The sequence below is a fragment of the Rhamphochromis longiceps genome, linkage group LG7 (assembly GCF_057381845.1).
Source record: "Rhamphochromis longiceps isolate RC_006_pf linkage group LG7, R_longiceps_female_GT1.1, whole genome shotgun sequence".
NCBI lineage: Eukaryota > Metazoa > Chordata > Actinopteri > Cichliformes > Cichlidae > Rhamphochromis > Rhamphochromis longiceps.
Window position 1 is genome coordinate 59,422,311 of NC_140563.1, and position 21,478 is coordinate 59,443,788.

General features: G+C 41.1%; 1 protein-coding gene across 6 annotated transcripts in view; it reads right to left on the reverse strand.

The window, feature by feature from the left end:
* Positions 1-21,478, reverse strand: part of nrg1 (neuregulin 1) — a 78,333-nt gene that overhangs the window by 21,024 nt on the left and 35,831 nt on the right. For 4 of the 6 annotated variants that reach the window (XM_085414586.1, XM_085414589.1, XM_085414585.1 and 1 more), the window contains 3 exons: positions 12,986-13,088; positions 12,098-12,248; positions 11,883-12,004 (listed from right to left, as the gene is read on the reverse strand). In XM_085414586.1, the coding sequence (XP_085270712.1) occupies positions 11,883-12,004; positions 12,098-12,248; positions 12,986-13,088 (376 nt within the window). The remainder of the gene's footprint in view (positions 1-11,882; positions 12,005-12,097; positions 12,249-12,985; positions 13,089-21,478) is intronic. The other 2 variants (XM_085414590.1, XM_085414588.1) reach the window with 1 other exon arrangement.

The following is a 21,478-nucleotide window of genomic DNA, read 5'->3' on the forward strand; positions in this document are numbered from 1 at the left end:
ACACAACAGTGTCAGCATCAAAGGATTACAAGGCACATTAAGCAAAACCAAACAATCAGATAAGTCAAGCTTTATTCAACTTATTCTTCTTGCTTTCTCTACTTCCGCACCATTGATTCATTAATTTTGCATTCTCTCGCAGCTGCTCTATTCCCATGTTCTTGACCTGAAAAGAGGGTTTGATCTTTGGTTTCATTCTATAATACTGGACTTATTTTTCTATGAAGGTTTGAACTTTGCGATTGTTTAAACAAGAGTGAAACGTGTGAAAATGTCGATGCCTGTCTGAGAAAACTATAAAGTGTGTAGTGAGGTGTTTTACGGCCTTAAAAACATCTATAATAATTGATAAGATAAGATAAGATGACCTTTATTAGTCCCACAGGTGGGAAATTTGTTTCGTTACAGCAAAAGTGCAAAGTTATGTAGCAGAAATTAGAAAACACTGGAATGCAATAAAATAAAATACTATATACAATAGAATAAAATAGAATAATATATACAATAGAATACAAATGTTATATACAACTTTGCGGATTTCACCTATCGCGGGTTATGTTTAGAACGTAACACCCACGATAAACGAGGGAACAACTATATATAGTTTTTCTTGGTGTTCTTACTCTTGTCTTGATCATTAGGTCACTAACAAGCAAGATGGATGAACTAATAGCGTTACTCTGGAGTCTGATGGAGTATCTGGAGTGTAGCCTGATGTGCTTTAGTGAAATACAGATGAAACAGGACATTCCCGATGACAGTGTATCTATTGAAGGCTTCCACACTGTTCGGGGTGGCAGTGACAGCTTGGTGAGTGGTAAGCAGAAAGGAGGGGGCTTGCTGTTCTTGTTAACAACCGATGGGCTAGACCTGCTCATATCTCAATCAAAGAACTAATTTGTTGCCCGGACAATTTATTTATTTAAAAAGGGACAATACAATTTAACATTTAAACAGTTTCAATTTGGAGCATGAAACTGATATGCTGCACATAGAGTTTATAGGTATCACAAATTCATAAACATTCATTTTTTTTGTCACTTTTTGGCTTTTATATTCAAAATCCAAACAAACAAAATTACAACATTCAATTAAATAAAACCATAATACAACATGGCTCAAACCAATTAACTGTGTATTTTCAAAAATAAAATTTAAACAGTTTACACAGACTGTCTTTTTGACACTATAAGCAAGGGGTGTCAAACTCAAATACACAGTGGGCCAAAATTCAAAACTGGAACAAAGTCGCGGGCTAACGCTAATATTTATTGAAAAAAAAATATCTTCCTCTAGATATAAGAATGAATCTTTTCTTATGGACTCAAACAAGTTTTGCTGAAAAACTGAATATGGAACAAGCAAAGCTTAATACTAAACAATATATATATTAACTGTATAATACCAGTAGGCCAGCTCTAATAGTAATTTGGTATGGCTCCGCGGGCCAAATGTACAGGGAGTGCAGAATTACTAGGCAAATGAGTATTTTGTCCACATCATCCTCTGCATGCATGTTGTCTTACTCCAAGCTGTATAGGCTCGAAAGCCTACTACCAATTAAGCATATTAGGTGATGTGCATCTCTGTAATGAGAAGGGGTGTGGTCTAATGACATCAACACCCTATATCAGGTGTGCATAATTATTAGGCAACGTCCTTTCCTTTGGCAAAATGGGTCAAAAGAAGGACTTGACAGGCTCAGAAAAGTCAAAAATAGTGAGATATCTTGCAGAGGGATGCAGCAGTCTCAAAATTGCAATGCTTCTGAAGCGTGATCATCGAACAATCAAGCGTTTCATTCAAAATAGTCAACAGGGTCGCAAGAAGCATGTGGAAAAACCAAGGCGCAAAATAACTGCCCATGAACTGAGAAAAGTCAAGCGTGCAGCTGCCAAGATGCCACTTGCCACCAGTTTGGCCATATTTCAAAGCTGCAACATCACTGGAGTGCCCAAAAGCACAAGGTGTGCAATACTCAGAGACATGGCCAAGGTAAGAAAGGCTGAAAGACGACCACCACTGAACAAGACACACAAGCTGAAACGTCAAGACTGGGCCAAGAAATATCTCAAGACTGATTTTTCTAAGGTTTTATGGACTGATGAAATGAGAGTGAGTCTTGATGGGCCAGATGGATGGGCCCGTGGCTGGATTGGTAAAGGGCAGAGAGCTCCAGTCCGACTCAGACGCCAGCAAGGTGGAGGTGGAGTACTGGTTTGGGCTGGTATCATCAAAGATGAGCTTGTGGGGCCTTTTCGGGTTGAGGATGGAGTCAAGCTCAACTCCCAGTCCTACTGCCAGTTTCTGGAAGACACCTTCTTCAAGCAGTGGTACAGGAAGAAGTCTGCATCCTTCAAGAAAAACATGATTTTCATGCAGGACAATGCTCCATCACACGCGTCCAAGTACTCCACAGCGTGGCTGGCAAGAAAGGGTATAAAAGAAGAAAAACTAATGACATGGCCACCTTGTTCACCTGATCTGAACCCCATTGAGAACCTGTGGTCCATCATCAAATGTGAGATTTACAAGGAGGGAAAACAGTACACCTCTCTGAACAGTGTCTGGGAGGCTGTGGTTGCTGCTGCACGCAATGTTGATGGTGAACAGATCAAAACACTGACAGAATCCATGGATGGCAGGCTTTTGAGTGTCCTTGCAAAGAAAGGTGGCTATATTGGTCGCTGATTTGTTTTTGTTTTGTTTTTGAATGTCAGAAATGTATATTTGTGAATGTGGAGATGTTATATTGGTTTCACTGGTAAAAATAAATAATTGAAATGGGTATATATTTGTTTTTTGTTAAGTTGCCTAATAATTATGCACAGTAATAGTCACCTGCACACACAGATATCCCCCTTAAATAGCTAAAACTAAAAACAAACTAAAAACTACTTCCAAAAACATTCAGCTTTGATATTAATGAGTTTTTTGGGTTCATTGAGAACATGGTTGTTGTTCAATAATAAAATTATTCCTCAAAATACAACTTGCCTAATAATTCTGCACTCCCTGTAATTAGGCTGCGGGCCAAATTTGGCCCGCGGGCCAGAGTTTGACACCTATGCTATAAGCCAACTGCCATGTTTAGGTCAAAAAACACTGTTGGCACAACTTTATCATCATCTAAATTGCACATAACATTCTCAGCAAAGTAACGGTTTTCATTTTTTGTAGAACATCTAAAACCAAAATGTGTTGGATGAAACAGTTGATTGATTGGTTGATGATCAGTTAATTGTTCTGCCATAACCTTTTCAAGTAACTTTGATAGAACAGGAAAATGGAAATTACACAATTATTACTATTAAATTTATGTGCCATAGAACCATTGTCTCTGATAACACAGGTAAACAAAAACATGTTTGTAATAATCAGAAACACAACACACTTTTCTAAACCAGTTTATAGATCTGCTTTTAGTTTTTTTTCTCACATTAACTTTTTGAATTATGAGTAATATTAATTTGCAATGGATTTGCATAGTGTCTTTATTAAACCACAGGCACCAATCAATTAACTGTTTCAGTACTCAATAAATATTCAGGTCAGTGTCAGTCAGCTACCACCATTTATTTAAAAACCCTTGTGTATACTATGTCTGGATTTGTACAGTACAGCATCCACAAGTAGTCAGTCAGTGGTGGACAGCTATTTAAAGGCCATTTTCTTGTATTTGTGTCAGTGTTGATGGTATACTTGCACACAAACCACTACATTGGACACTGATGTGTCACTCCTTACCCTGGCGTATAACGTGTTTCCTTGTAATTATTGTTATTTAACCCTTTTATGCATTAATTATGACAACCTCAATCAGGATATTTTCTTAAATATTTTATTCATCTTTTTTTATGCCTAAAGATGAATAAAAATACTTAAGAAAAAAAATCCTGATTGAGGTTGTCATAATTCACGCATAAAACGGTTAACTTGATGTCCTGATGAAAACACTCCCTGTTCATCACTCACCATGCCAAGATTTTCTGGAAATAATTTGAGGTAAGAGTGCAGGAAATGTTTTTTTATTGACATTCGACAACCCAGTTTCTGGTAGGAATTAAGCAGATGCTGAACTCCTTCCTTTTATGCAGGTGACTAGGTAATGCCCAGAATGCTTTCGAGCCACTTGAGCGCCTCCCAAACTTTCATCCTGCAAACCAGTCTTGATCTGCAGACCAATAAATATCCCTTCCTTCATTTTTGCAGGATTCATCTTTGGAAACCTTTCAGCAAGGTACTGAAAACCTGATGAGTTTGCTTTGCTCATGGCCTTGACAAGATTTTTCATCAAGCCTACCTCAAGGCAGAGGCAGAAACCTGACAGTGCTTGTTCCTGGCTCCTAGGCATCTTATGGCTGCCAGTCACGCTTGATATAATGTTCCACAGTAGATCGGCTGTACCTCAGGCACAGGAAACAGCATTATTTGGTGAATTCTCCTCGCATTCCAATCAAAATACCAATCACCTTCAGATCACCACAAATGTTCCACTAAGGATTTTTATACGTGACTAATTCAAACAGTGTCTTCATATTGTCATAGGACTCCTTTAGATAAACAGAATGGGCAATCGGCATACTTGGTTTGGCATTTCCAATATGGAGTAGGACTGCCTTCAAGCTTCTTTGTGAAGAATCAATGAAGAGACGCCATTCAGCGGGAACATGCTCTTGTGACAAACTGCTAAATGTTGATGTTCTGTTGATGTCATGACAATAGCACAGTGAGCCATCAGGAGTGAAGAACGCTGTCAAGTTATGACTTTGACTTCTGTAGTGAGTTTACAGTAACACCCATTGTAAGCACATTCTTCTGCTTAACCCTCAAAGCAATAAAGTTTGTCTTTTGACAGATTCAGATCACAAACGAGATTGTTCAGCTCTACTTGTGTAAAAGTCTCTGGTTCTGAATCTTCATTGGTCACGTAATCAGGATCTGATGACTCTGGATTGTAACTAGATCCGCCTTGAATATGTTCCTTACCACCTTCTACAGAAGCTAATCCATCATGTGGTCATCATGAGGAACAGACCTTATTGTAGAATCCAGGGTGGGATATATACAATTTTGTGCTTGTTTTTTCAGAGAATCCTTTTGTCTTCAATTAAGATGGCGGCGCGCACAGACGCAGCAGCTCTATGCTCTCCACTTAGGTGCCTTTCCTTTTTGTTTCTCCTCTTTTTATTATTCTTTTGTTTATCTTATTATGTAAAGCCAAATTTTCCGACAACCATCTGGAATTATGCAAGATCGGATATAAGAGCCAGATCCCAATTACCAGTGATTATCAGAGGGTGCACAACATCCCCCCGGAGATAGCCAGAACATCGGGTTCTCCGTGGATTGTTATTGGCTCTGCCAAGAAACGCAGGCGGCGGAAGGAACGCAAACTGGTGCACAAACACTAAGATCATCACCACAGTCTGCTCCCCGGACATAGAGGAAATGTCTGTCATGTGCAGACCTTTCTACTTGCCCAGAGAACTGCCTGCAGTGCTAATAACAGCAGTCTACATACCACCAGACGCTAATGCTAGCTCAGCCCTTGCATACCTGCATGACATAATCTCTGAACAGCAACGGACATACCCAGAGGGAGTACACATCATTGCAGGGGATTTCAACAGAGCATGCTTAAGAACTGTGCTGCCTAAATTTGTACAACATGTGAAATGCCCTACGAGAGGAAATAACACCTTGGATCATGTTGACTCAAATATTAAGCAAGCCTACAGATCTGTTCCCCTCCCCCACCTGAGTATGTCCGACCACCTCTCCCTACTCATTGTCCCGGCATACACACCACTCAGGAAAAGGACAAAGTCCACCATCAGAACCATTTATACCATTTCTGAGGAAGCTCTCGCTCAATTGCAGGACTGTTTTGCTCTCAAAGAGTGGAGTGTCTTTGAACAGGATGACCTAGAGACTCACAGAACCGCAGTGCTGGGTTACATCAAACACTGCATAGACACTGTCACCACAGAAAAGCGGGTCCGGGTCTACCCCAACTGTAAACCATGGATGACAAGCAAGGTTCAGGCACTGTTAAAGGTACGCAACTGTGCATACAAATCTGGGGACCAGGACATGTACAGCAGAGCAAGAGCAGACCTTAAAAAGGCATCAGAGCAGCAAAACTGGACTATTCAAACAAGCTATCAGATCACCTCTCTGATAACAACTCCAGGAAGGTATGGGAGGGCCTGAAACACATAACCAATTACAAAGCCAATGGGACAAATATAGATAATATGGACAGCTCGTTAGCAGAGGAACTTAACCATTTTTTAACCGCTTCGAGAAAACTGCAGTCACCCCCACCATGCACACCACCCTGCCCACAGCGTCCTCTGAGCACAGCCCCCACACATTTAGCCTCCAACAACATCAGGTCCGCAATGTGTTCAGAGCAGTAAATCAGAGGAAAGCTGCTGGGCCCGACGGAATACCTGGTAGAGTGCTCAAAGCCTGTGCCTCCCACCCAGCTTCGACCCCCACCAGTTTGCCTATAAGGCAGACTGAACTCCTAGTGTCCTTCTACCGTGCCACTATCGACAGTGTGCTGGTGCACGCCATCCCTGTGTAGTACACTGGTTGCACAACAGCTGACAAGAAGAGACTACAGAGGGTCATCAAAACTGCAGAGAAGGTGATTGGCTGTCCACTCCCCTCCCTGGACTTAATTGCCAGCTCAAGATGTCTCTCCAGAGCCAGGGCAATTATAAAGGACCACCTCCATCCTAACCTCCACCTCTTCAACATCCTGCCCTCTGGAAAAAGGCCCAGATCCATCAGGTGCAAAACCAGCAGACTAAAGAACAGCTTCTTCCCGTGGGCTGTCAGAACTCTTAATGCAAACTAAGAATGTGTAAAGACTTCCCCAACACATCCACTCTGACAGTGCTGTTGATCATCTATGTGCAATATCTAAGTCTTTCCATGTTCTGTGCAATATTTTTGGCTCATGTGCAATATTTTGGTCCCAGTCTATTTCAATGTTTCTTACACATACACCATTGTATATAGTTTCACTCACATATATGTATACATATACACTGCTTTTTATTGTATTTATTTATTTTCCCCCCTTCGTTGTATATTGGTTTCTCTTCTTCTTACTTTTGCACCTTTGTGGTCTAGCTACCCAATTTCGCTGTGCAAGAAACTGCACAATGACAATAAATAGCTCTAAGTCTCTAAGTCTCTAAGTCTTCACATGGCAAAAATAGCAATCATTGAGATGATCTCACGGTTTCTGCCACACCATCAGGATTGCAAATAGCATTGCTGCTTTTTGCAGAGTTAGCAAGTCCACTGGAACAACTGTTGCAGGAGAAATGTTGACCCCAAGATTTATCCTGGTCACCCAGTGGACAGCCAAAGTACAATTTGTATATCTTCTTAAGGTCTGTGGTAATTAGGCAATGTTGTGCTTTAGTTGTTAATGAACCACCCAAGTAACAGAAACTGTCTAGGGCGCAGAGCAATTGCAATTTTTGGTATGAATTAACCAAAAAAAAAAAAAAAAAGAACTCTGCTAGCTAGCATAATGGACAGGTTTTTGACGGGGCTCGCACACAAACGAAAAGCAGAAGTTGAAGCATCACCAAATATGCATACAAACCCACTTCCTTCCAAACCAAAAAGCAGAAAATATGATGAAGCATTTCTTGCGCTTGGCTTCACCTGCACAACGGTGGGTAATGAGTAGGGATGGGTATCAAAAACCGGTTCTTGTTGAGAACCGGTTCCCACTGTTTCAATTCCTTGGAATTGTTTGCCATTTTTGCAAACGATTCCCTTATCGATTCCAGTTTCCCCGAATGACGTCACCACGTTGCGGAGCGTCATTTACCTGGCAGGAAACATGGCGGCTCAAACGCTCAAAAGTTTGGTTATACTTTTCGAGAACAGATGACAACAGGGCAACTTGCAATACTTGTAAAGTATAAAGTAGATATTTTGTTTAAGGGAGGAAACACTACGAATATGCAAAAGCATTTTCTCACAAAACGCACAATGACCTTAAATGAATGTCGTGTTTTTAATTCCGCTCCGGACTCGTGAATCTCAACCCAGCAGCAGCGGTAACGTTTGCACGTCTTCTCCCGTTAATGCGGCAGGTAAATAATCAACTAACAGTGCATATTATGTTAGCGTGATCTGCCTTATTACAAAACCTGCCATTACTGTGCATTTAGGTGACCATGATGAGCGAGACAGACAGAGTCTGGCTCAGATGCTGGCAGTTCTCGCTGCAGTCTATTACTAGTAATACTATAACTTTTTTATACATGGGCCCATACTGGTAATGACTGATGTCATCGCCACAGTCAACTACATCAAAACACGACCTGTGAAAGCCCAGATTTTTTCGGCACTGTGTGAAGAAATGGGCTCCAACTACACAGCCGTTTTGTATCACAGCGAGTCCCAATGGCTGTCATGTGGGAAGGAGAGAGGTCTTTGAACTGCGAGATGAGATCCGCAGCTTTTTGAAGAAAGAGGGCAGTGATCTTACCAACAAATTTAACTGTAACAACTTTCTCATGAAACTGGCATAACTCAGTGACATGTTCCTGAAACTCAATGAACTAAATTTACAGATGCAGGGCAGGAACACTCACCTCCCACATCTGACAGATAAAGTCACATCATTTGTCAGAAAACTTGAAATGTGGAAGCAACGAGTGAAAGATAGAAACGTGGACTCATTTGAGAATTTGAAATCATTCATTGAAGACAACAAGCTGCAGAATACAGTGATCCCATGCATGAACAAACACGTCTGCCCTTCAGAAACATTTCCAGAGACATTACCTGGTGCAAGATTCCAAATAATATGACTGGATCCGTGACCCCTTCAGTCCAACACCCCCTGCTGACTTCAGCACATACAAGGAGGAACAGTTCATTGATCTTACCTGTGATTCAACTAAGAGGCTGCAGTTTAATTCAAAGACCCTGAAGATCTTCTTGTAAAACAAATTGCAAAAAAGCAAAAAAAGTTTGGGTGCCACTGATCTATTCAGTTGTGTAAATCCACAAGAGCAGTAAAACTTAGAGCAGTAGTAGCCCAGCTCAGTTAATCACAGTTTGTGAAAAATCTGCTGGAGTTCTCAATAAAAAGTTCTTTGAGTTGTGATTATTTTCCCTATTGACTACAATTTTAGGGTTCCTCCATGTGCTGAATCCCACTTTAATCCCTTCCATACTCATTTTGCTGGTTAGAGACAAGAAAAAGTTTGGGTTTTTTTTCCTTCTTTTTCAATTTCCATCTTCTACTAAAGTAATTCAAGTATAAGCTGGGCTACTATAGCGCCAGGTTCAGTTAACTTTGTAAAAAAACTGCTGGTTGAATCATCTTCCAACAAGCAACAACTTTTTACTTTCTTAATTGGAGTATATTTCAGAGCCTGTACTTTTTCGCTTTTATTTGAGTAAAGAAGTTGAATTAGTAAATGGACTTATTCTTATACAGGGAGTGCAGAATTATTAGGCAAGTTGTATTTTTGAGGAATAATTTTATTATTGAACAACAACCATGTTCTCAATGAACCCAAAAAACTCATTAATATCAAAGCTGAATGTTTTTGGAAGTCGTTTTTAGTTTGTTTTTAGTTTTAGCTATTTAAGGGGGATATCTGTGTGTGTAGGTGACTATTACTGTGCATAATTATTAGGCAACTTAACAAAAAACAAATATATACCCATTTCAATTATTTATTTTTACCAGTGAAACCAATATAACATCTCCACATTCACAAATATACATTTCTGACATTCAAAAACAAAACAAAAACAAATCAGCGACCAATATAGCCACCTTTCTTTGCAAGGACACTCAAAAGCCTGCCATCCATGGATTCTGTCAGTGTTTTAAACTGTTCACCATCAACATTGCGTGCAGCAGCAACCACAGCCTCCCAGACACTGTTCAGAGAGGTGTACTGTTTTCCCTCCTTGTAAATCTCACATTTGATGATGGACCACAGGTTCTCAATGGGGTTCAGATCAGGTGAACAAGGTGGCCATGTCATTAGTTTTTCTTCTTTTATACCCTTTCTTGCCAGCCACGCTGTGGAGTACTTGGACGCGTGTGATGGAGCATTGTCCTGCATGAAAATCATGTTTTTCTTAAAGGATGCAGACTTCTTCCTGTACCACTGCTTGAAGAAGGTGTCTTCCAGAAACTGGCAGTAGGACTGGGAGTTGAGCTTGACTCCATCCTCAACCCGAAAAGGCCCCACAAGCTCATCTTTGATGATACCAGCCCAAACCAGTACTCCACCTCCACCTTGCTGGCGTCTGAGTCGGACTGGAGCTCTCTGCCCTTTACCAATCCAGCCACGGGCCCATCCATCTGGCCCATCAAGACTCACTCTCATTTCATCAGTCCATAAAACCTTAGAAAAATCAGTCTTGAGATATTTCTTGGCCCAGTCTTGACGTTTCAGCTTGTGTGTCTTGTTCAGTGGTGGTCGTCTTTCAGCCTTTCTTACCTTGGCCATGTCTCTGAGTATTGCACACCTTGTGCTTTTGGGCACTCCAGTGATGTTGCAGCTCTGAAATATGGCCAAACTGGTGGCAAGTGGCATCTTGGCAGCTGCACGCTTGACTTTTCTCAGTTCATGGGCAGTTATTTTGCGCCTTGGTTTTTCCACACGCTTCTTGCGACCCTGTTGACTATTTTGAATGAAACGCTTGATTGTTCGATGATCACGCTTCAGAAGCATTGCAATTTTGAGACTGCTGCATCCCTCTGCAAGATATCTCACTATTTTTGACTTTTCTGAGCCTGTCAAGTCCTTCTTTTGACCCATTTTGCCAAAGGAAAGGACGTTGCCTAATAATTATGCACACCTGATATAGGGTGTTGATGTCATTAGACCACACCCCTTCTCATTACAGAGATGCACATCACCTAATATGCTTAATTGGTAGTAGGCTTTCGAGCCTATACAGCTTGGAGTAAGACAACATGCATGCAGAGGATGATGTGGACAAAATACTCATTTGCCTAATAATTCTGCACTCCCTGTATAGCACTTTTCTACTCTTCCGAAGTACTCAAAGCGCTGTATACAACATGCCACACTCACCCAATCACATCCATTCTCACAAGCACTTTCTCTATACATAGTGCTTTCTAACTACTATCACACACATTCATACTCTGATGGACGCATCACAGAGCAACTTGGGGTTAGTATCTTGCCTAAGGATACTTGACATGCAGACTGGAGCCAGGGATCAAACCACCAACCTTCCGATCAGTAGGTGACCTGCTCTACCTCCTGAGCTACAGCCACCCCTAGTACTTCAAGTTTTAATGGAGTTTTTTTTTTTTGGTCTGTACTTCTAAGTAAGTACAGAATGTCTGTATTTTTGCCACTCTGGGTGAGAGTAATATAAAGCTTTAGCTTTATGTAATTTCAAGACTATGATCAGTATTACTTTAGTAGTTAATGCTGTTTTTAGAGCAAAATCTATTGTTCACTAGTTTTTTCACAAGTTAATTTATTTCACTATCTAAAAATGGAAGGCAATTTTCAACTATATTTCAACTAACACTTGATTTGACACTTGACACACAGATTAAAAGTAAAGCTCAATTCTACGAGGAAAATCAAATTCCCACACAGCTTTTCTTAAAGTGTGCACTGAGTTTAAGTGTTAATGGTTCTAATGACCAAAGTCACATATGTGCTAAACAGTGTCCCACGTACCCTACATAGTTTGCTCTGGCAACAAATTCAATTACTACATTATACATAGTGTCCTCTTGTGTTACCTGGACCCCGACCAAGTAGTAACCAAGTAACTCAATAATATCAAATACCCAAGGTGAAAATATAAAGTCATTCTCTTACCTTTGACTGGAGATGTTGGTGAGTGTGGTAGGATTATGCACAGATAAGGTATATTTGCTTGTGGAAAGGTTTGTCTCTGTCTCCTTTTCAGCTGTATGCTTCATTGTCTTTCCATTATGTTGCTATAAACAGAAAGCAGAAACCACACTGACAACTGTTATGAATTTACAGATTCAAATTGTGATTCCTTTTATTTGATAACAGTAACAGCATACACCAATAAGCTGCAAATCTTGAAGAGGCAAGTTAGAATTTGGGCGTCCAGTGGTAGAGTTTGCCACATTGGAGTCAATACCAGTACTGGTATTCTTCCTCTTATTCCTTAGACGTTGCCTTAAACGGTCCCGTAGTTTCTTTCTCTGCTTCCTGTTTGTAAAGAAACAAAGTAGATCGTGAAAGAGCCCAGATCGCAACTTGGATACATAACTGATGGCAGTCCCACATAAACAAAAAGATAGTAAAAGTAATTCATAGGTGATGCTAGCAAAAGTAATTTATGTTTATAACATTGTACAACAGTACAATGAATATGGTTGTATTGGCCACTAGCAACACAAATTCCTCAAAATTCTCTCAGCCCACTTGGTTTTACCGTATCTCTGATCATTGAATTGTGGATGATGTCCAGCTTTATAGGTAACTTTAGAAATGTTATAATGGTTTCACTGTGTGAAGAAGTGCAATGGATGAATGTAACAGACTTTTGTAGCTAAATCACAATAAAAGACACATCAAATCATGCTTTGAATCAGATATTAAACAAACATACATTTTCAATTACAAAAATTGTAAAACTAATAGTCTATACTAATGTTTGAACCAAGGAGGTCTACTGCACAATTAAAATTGTACAATTGAGCATCTACTAATTAAAATACTTCAGAGTATCTCATCTTAACATCTTTTTTTATTCTTTGATCTGAATACTTTCTTTTATTGATGCCCCTTCTTTTTTATACATTTTGCATTCATTTATTCAACCACAACTACAAAAGAGAAACTGCACCCTGAATTTGGCGGTACAATATGAAACTATAATAAAATCAGGGACAGTACCTACATAGTATACAATGAAAAACAAAAAATGGCATTAATGACATTACTTGGTTTTGCAGTAGGCAACCACACACATGATTCCAACGACTAGGAGCGCAATGCAGATTCCAGTTATTGTTAAAATACGTTTCTGATACAGCTCCTCAGCTTCTGAAAAAAAAGGACAACCATTCTTTAAAACATTATATCTAAACACACACAGTCAACCACAAACACACACAAAGACTCTGTCAGCCCTAAACCCAAACAATTTTTAAAACGACTCTGTAATACAGTTTTTATATTTCTAGCAACCACAGTCCACATGCAAAGATTTGAAGAGAGATAAATCTGTGTCTTTAATCTAACTGAAATGTAATTATTAGAGGGGGAAAGGCAGTGGCAGGTGTATTATGCTCTTTGATTCCCATAAGCTTATAATTCATATTATTTTTTTTTATTTTTTGTCCAAAATTAATCTAATTTAAATCAGTCGTAGAGGTGACAAATAACAAAGTACTTCATTTCACATCACTGCATACCTTCAAATATCAAAGTGGTTTGAAACTAAACAGTTAATACACAAATATGGATGGGTACCGGTATCCGGTGCCATTATGGCACCAGTTCTGACATAAACGGTAGTAATCAGACCGAAAAGCACCGCACATTTCATTGCTTTATTTCGGTGCTTTTTTTTCTTGAGATGTCATACACTTTGGATTCTAGCCAATCATTTTACCTTTCCAAGGATAGTAGGTGGGCCCAGGTAGGTATGTTCTTTTAGAGCAGAGCTACAGATTAAAAATGCCCAAGGCGAAGCGGTCAAAAGTCTGGCTGTACTTCACAGCAAAAGATGCAAACTCAGCAGCCTGCAACAAGTGCTTTAAGGTGATACTGTGATACTGTCAAAGGAGGTAACACCTCGAATCTGATGAAACACCTGGCGACGTATAGCATTTTGTTAAAAGCCGAGAAATGCGCCGTGTTTGATAGCTTGCTGCAAGACCTCACACCAAGCACATCTACTGCGGGTGTGGTGCCTGTTATCGGATCTGGAGTTAGCAACATCCCCCTAGAACCCGAAGAGGAGAGTCCTGGCCCTAGCCCTGCCAGTGTAGCAGAAATGATGGCAGATGATAATGCTAGCAGCAGCCGTTCTTCTCTTAATGTGGCTTAATGTTGTTCGTGTGTAATTTACGTTGAGTAGGCTAACCACGTTATTAAATTAATGCATGTAAGGTGACCTAGCAAACACCGTCGTAGTTACATGCGGCTGTCTTCTTGTTTGATGGCAGATACTCCCTTCACCCTGGCCAAAAAAGCTAAAATGACCAAAGAAAAAGTGGAAAACAGCTAAACATGAGAGGTCTTTGGACAAAGTTTGTGTTTTTTCCATTGTTTAAGCACTGCTTCCAGCCAAGAGTGATACCATATATGCCCTATAGCTGCAGAAAAGGCTAACATTGTTATCTTTTTACAAAAAAACACAGCTAAACATGAGAGGTTTTTGGACAAAGTTTGTGTTTTCCATTCTTTAAGCACCGGTTCGAGCACTGTTTAAGCACTGGCACCATTTCAAAAGTACCGGTGTGGCATCAGTATCTGATAAAACCTAGACGATACCCATCCCTATACACAAAGGACTATCCTAACGGTGTTTCACCAAGGATTATTACATATAAAGTGACGGAAAAGGCAAAAACGTGTAATTTATGCATAACTTATTGTATGTTTGTTTTGGGGAGTTTTGCCACATCAAAACGAGTGTCAATGTACATAAGATATATTTGTGATACTTCAGAATCTAGATAGACCTACAGAAGAGGAACGAGCATAAAAGGAGTAATATAGCAGGTAAATTAAAAGGCAATGTTTCAGTTAACAAGTTAACAAGTATCAGCAGACACACAAACTGTTTGTGTTCAGCCTGCACACTGTGTCCACTTGTGTTTCCCAGGTAGAGGAAAGAGTGAGAGCAAACGTCACACAGCAATGGAGAATGATAAGGACTACTCAGTGACATTTGATAAACTTGGCGTTGGAAATCAGCCAAAACAATTCATTAAAAACATCTGCTTACATCTTCTTGAATTCAAATGTGTAAATCTACAAATATTAACAAAATCTCAGAGCCGCAGCAGCTGATCACAGCCAGTGTACAAAGAAAATCTATTGAGGCTCATGTAACATATGTGTTAAATACTTGTAAATTTCACCCCAAACACCTTTTTTTTAATTAAATATTTCATTTTGCATTTTAATCTCCTGCCTGTGTGATCTGAGTCTGTGTGTGTTCATGTGTGTGCGCGCTACATATGACGTAGGCGCGTGCATGTGTGCCCCGGTCACCGCTCCTTTCAGCATGGCCGGAGGAGAGGTGTCCTGGCAGACGCGACACACACAGCTCAGGCCTTTATTTCTGTGTTGCAGATGTGCAGTAAAAAGCCAAAGACCCAGTGCTGTCTCCTGTCTCTTACTTTCATGCCAGAACACAATGCATAGACAGACGTAACATACAGATGGGTTACATTGGTGCATCAAGCATCGACGTCATCTCGATCACCTCTGCCCTTTGCAACACATAGGCAGCGACTGCCAAACAACCGCCAGCAGGCTCTTAAACGACTGCACACTCTCAAGCAGAGTCTTGACAGGAAGGCAGACATAAGAGATCACTTTGTTAAGTTCATCCAGAAGATGTTTGACACTCAGCAAGCAGAGTTAGCACGTGCTTTGAAGCCTGAGGAAGAGTGCTGGTATCTTCCATTGTTTGGAGCATACCATCCGCAAAAGCCTGGACAAATACGGGTAGTTTTTGACTCGAGCGCCAAACACGAGGGGGTGTCGTTGAATGATGTCCTTTTAAGTGGTCCAGACTTGAACAACACTTTGGTTGGAGTGCTACTGCGGTTTCGAAAAGAGCTTATAGCAATAACTGCAGATGTGGAACAGATGTTCTACTGCTTTACTGTAAGGGAAGATCACCGGAACTACCTACGTTTTCTCTGGTACCGAAACAATGACCTCTCAAAAGATGTGACAGAGTTCCGCATGACAGTGCATGTGTTTGGCAATACCCCTCACCAGCTGTGGCGATCTATGGGCTGAGAAAAGCAGCTCAAGCAGGAGAGGCAGAGCACAGCAAAGATGCAAGGAAGTTTGTTACCAGAAACCTTTATGTCGACAACTGTCTGACTTCACTCCCTACAGAAACAGAAGCCATCAGTCTTCTTCAAAGAACACAGAAGATGTTAGCTGAGTCCAATTTATGGCTACACAAAATTGCCTCAAACAGTAGCAAGGTAATGGATGCATTTCCAGCTGATGATCTGGCCAAGGACCTGAAAAACCTAGACCTAGGGACAGATTCTCTTCCTGTTCAGCGTAGCCTTGGACTGAGCTGGAGTCTTGAATCAGATCTTAGATGCCATGCTGCTGCAGTCGGGGCCTACCCGTCTTTCTCATGAAGTCCTTCACCTTGATGGCAGAAGTGATGGCAATTATGAATGCTCATCCATTGGTTCCGGTGAGTACAGATCCAGAGTCACCGACAGTGTTGACACCAGCAATGCTTCTTACTCAGAAGGCAAACGTTGTGTCTGCTCCCGAAGGGGTGTTTGATTGAAAGACCTATACAGGAAACAGTGGCGACATGTCCTATGTCTAGCCGACATCTTTTGGAAACGATGGCGACAAGAATATTTGACAACACTGCAGTCCAGAAAGAAGTGGATCAATGACAAAAGGGACATGCAAGTCGGAGACATTGTCTTACTGAAGGATGACCAACCAAGCGAAATGAATGGCCTATTGGTCTCATTGTTAAGAACATCCCTAGTCAAGATAATAAAATCAGAAAGGTGGAGGTTAGGGTTGTGAAACAAGGTGCTCCACGGATTTACCTATGTCCAGTTTCTCAGCTCATCCTTCTGTTCCCCAAGGAAACTATAAAGAAAGACTGAGGTATACAGGAAACTAAACAGTAAAGTAAAAGAAGTAGTGGTATAAAATAATTTGTGTGTTGGTATAACTTTAATGTGGTAATATGCTTTTGTTTGTATGATTTGTTTGTGTTAAAAGTCCGCTTGTTCATTGTAACTGTTTATACTACGTTACCCATGATGCACCTTGGTATCTGTACTTCCGGTTGGGAACGTGTTCAGCGCAGTTCTGCGCAGATGAGAGGTGTGTCGGAGGATAACGTATTTACTTGCATTCCTGTGTGAGTTAATACTGTGTGCGTGCTTACTATGTGAGTATTGTAAGATGAGAGCGATGCTTGTTTGACTTTATCTGTGTAATTTGCTACGTAAGAAGCTAGTCCCGTTGCTATCGCTAAGATACGTTTTTTGACCTACTACAGGCAGGCTTGTGTTCAGCCCAGATTTCATTCCATATATGACTTACTGTCAAGCATTGTGGTTGTAGGTGGATGTAACTATTTACTATGTTTATTCTCTGAAGCGTTGTAATCTGCAGAGGTCTGGTTTGCCAATGTATATACGAGCCAGAAATTCATTTATGGTCTTAGGGTGCCATCTAGTGGCCATGAGGTTATGGCAGATTGTATAACATTACGCTGGAAACCCACAGTACTGTAGAAGGGGTACACTGCTATCCATAGTGGTTAATACAAATGTTTGTTCTTTCTGTTTACAGATGACCACACACACACCCATATACACACTCACACCCCCTTTACCTGCATGTGAATACTGTAATGCCTCCCTACCAACGCTGTACATCCTGTTGATGTCATCTGCCACCTCCTTAGTAAAGTTATTTGAACTACCTCACTGTGGAGTGCCATTCCTTCTGACCGAGGACGACTCAGTTGAAGCGTGATCGGCAATCAGTGCAAACATACATTACAGTTTGTATGATTTGGGAAGTTGTTATGCCCAGCTTGTTTGCTACAAGTGCTCAGTGGAGGTGAAACCTTTGCCCACGCATGCCTTTAAGTTTCCATTACATACTATAACCTCAACTATCTGATTTGTGATGCATGTGTAATTTGAGTATACTGAGTTACTATTTCAGCTGTGTGGTCATTACTCATTTGTAAAGCTACTTGTGCGCTAGCGACTGTATATTAGCATGTGTTTGCTAACTTGCTATGATCAATAATGCTAGTTAACTGAAGGTGTTTATGTTTAATTTAGGCAACCTTAAGATTGATGTTTTTGCTGGTTGTCATGAAAACCAAGTTTCAATTAGTACATTATGTATGCTCAGTGAATGAGAAGGTAATTATCTGTTTTGTGTTTATTTAGTTTTACAAAAAGAAAAGAGAAAGGAGAGATAAGCTAAATCACGCCCACATCTAGTGAGGACAGAACAGTTAAATACTTGTGAATTTCACTCAAAACACCTTTTGCATTTTAATCTCCTTGAGGAATAACACATAACACCAATACATAATACACTCCAACACAGATTTGAAGACCTAAAAGTTATTGTATTCAATCTTTCTACTAATAACTTATTCTACAAATAACCTTATTTCTACAATAATAGATGTATTTAACAGTGCTTTCCCCCCCATCATTTTTGCCATCTTTCTGTGTTTCTTGCTTCACTTTCAGCTCAGCCACACTGCTCACTGTGGATGGCTGCACTCTCTATTTGTTTTGACAAAGATTTTTGTCTGTTCAAAGGGAGTTCCCCCCTTGTGCCACCAAGAAGTGTCCTTCCTCACAGGAGATTTTGGAATTGCTTGGTTTTTATTTATAATCTTTTTTTTCTTTTCTTTTTTACCTTGCAACATGAAGAACCATGAAGGAAGTATTGATTTGTCTGTATACTTGTATATATATGGACTGAGTAGTCCATGTTATTACAAGAAACAGGCATGCGGACATCTGCACAGACCCCTTCGCTCACCATCTAATGATAACATTTATGTTGAACCTTTGACCTGTTTAAAAAAATGCATTTGAAAAGACTTGGAATGAGCTACCTAGATACTTAAGACCTGCAACTACAACTTTAAATCTCCACCATAAATGCATCACATCATAGTCTAAGCAGGCATTATGTTCTTATTACTGAGCAAGTATTTCCATGCTGTCACTGGAGTCACCAGGATGTAGAACATAAAAAATGAACAAATTCAGCATTCAACTTGCCAATCAGATTTAAATACTCAGAAACTAAAGGTGCCAGAACACTGTCCAGCAACCCAAGAAGAGAAGCCCAGACCTCTGCTGATTCTCATTCCCACCGCTTCACACTTGGCTGCGAACCATTCCAAAGCACGCTCAAGGCCATCACCTGATGAAGCCAAAAGAACCACATCATCCACAAAAAGCAAAGATGAGAATCTGAGACCACCCAGGTGAAAGCCTTCCGCCACTTGGCTACATCCAGAAATTCGGTCCATAAAAATTACAAACAGAATCGGCAACAAAGGGCAGTCTTGGCAGAGCCCATCACCCACAAGGAACAAGTCCGACTTATTGCCGGCTATGCGGACCAAGCTCTTGCAATGGTTGTACAAGGATCGAATGGCCCGTAACAGTAGGCCAGACACCCCATACTCCTGGAGCACCTCCTACAGGACACCCCGAGGCCACACTAAGCTGGTTGGGCAAACTCCCATGCACCCTCAAGTATCCTTGAGAGGATAAAGTGCTGATCCAGTGTTGCACGACCAGGACAAAAACCGCATTGTTCCTCCTGTGTCCAAGGTTTGACTAACGGATGGACTCTCCTTTCCAGCACCCTGGCATAGACCTTGGCAGGGAGGCTGAGAAGTGGGATTTCCCTACAGTTGGAACACACCCTCCGGTCCCCTTTCTTAAAGATGGGAATCACCATCCCGGTCTGCCAATCCAGGGGTACTGCCCCTGATCTCCACTCAACAGTGTAGAGGCGTGTCAACCCAGATAGTCCTACAACATCCAGAGCCTTCAGGATCTCAGGGCGGACCTCATCCACCCCAGTGGCTATGACACCAAGGAGTTGTTTAACTGCCTCAGTGACCTCGCCCCCAGAGATTGGCGGGTTATCCAGTTTGTCCCCAGTCTCTGCTTCCTCCACGGAAGACATGCCAGTGGGATTAAGGAGGTCCTCTAAGTATTCCTTCTGCCACCCAACAAGTCAGCAGTGCTCCACCCGCACTATACACAGTGCCGGTAGCACACCACTTTCCCCTCCTGAGTAACGTAACGGTTTGCCAGAATCTCTTTGAGGCAGTCCAAAAGTCTTTTTGAGTTTTTGCTCCAGCCACTCCCTGTGCTGCGTTCCGCTTGGCCTGTTGGTACCTATCAGTTGACTCTGAAGTCCCACAGGCTAACCAAGCCCGATAGGATATCTTCTTCAGCTTGATGGCTCCCCTCATCTCTGGTGTCCACCATTTGGTTCAGGGGTTACCACCACGACAGGCACCGGCCACCTTGCAGCCGCAGCTCAGTGCAGCGGCTTTGGCAGTGGAGATGCTGAACATTATCCATTCGGACTCAGTGTCCCCAGTCTCCCTTGGAATGCTGTTGAAGCTCTGCCGGAGGTGTGTGTTGAAGAACTCGTGGACCAAGGCCTCTCCTAGGCATTTCCAGTACACCCTCACTATACGTTTAGGCGCGCCAGCTCTGTCCAGTGTCCTCCCCGGCAACCTGATCCAACTCACCACCAAGTGGTGATCAGTTGACAGTGTATTAAATCCTGTATATTTAGCCACATGTTTTAATACTTTAATGTTTTAACTTAACTAATGGGGTCCTCATACCTGGTTAAAGCCTTGATCACATATAAGAATATCTATACCAGCTAAAGAAAAATGAGCCTACACCAATGAATGTCAAAAACAGACAATATCAGAATACTCAAAGTTAATCAAATGAGAAGTGGTTAAAGATCATCAGCCCAAAGATTACCAAAAAAGGATGAAATTCAGAACTGCCTATCACCTTTTTCCAGTTCCACACATACCCAGATTTGAATTTGAGATGATTGCTTACTGAGACATGGGCCCTATCATTTCCAAGGCAGTTACACCAAAAGATAAGCACTAAGTTCAAACTTTACCTTGCGTTTAAGACACAAGCCTTTTTTGATGTACTGATAAACCAAAATTAGTAAGTTAGAATTTTTTATATATTTCACATAATACTCTTCCTGTTCTTCCAGCAGGACCAAAATCAGATGGCATCATGCTTATGTAGTGCTTTTCTCCTCTATCTGAGCACTCAAAGCACTTTGGTTTGTAGACATCTCTGCACTTTAAATTCAGAGCAAGCTAAGAATAAATGCACTGGTCTGTTACTTAGAAAAACTTCAGCCAACTATATTAGTTCAGAATTTAAAAGGCATAATAAAAATGTACATCATTTATCTAATAGATTTTAGTATCAATGGTTATTACAATGTTATTATAGTGGCCTCAATCAGCATGTAGTGGGGTGTGGTCTGAAGCTTGGCTGCAGGAGTGGGGTGGTGAAGTGGGTTCAGAGGACAGTGCCGGGGGACACTGGCAACTATCATCTAGTCATGCCTCCCCTATTCCAGTAGAGCGCCAGGACCTGGAAGGAAGAGCTGAAGCTGGGACTGGACAGCCACTG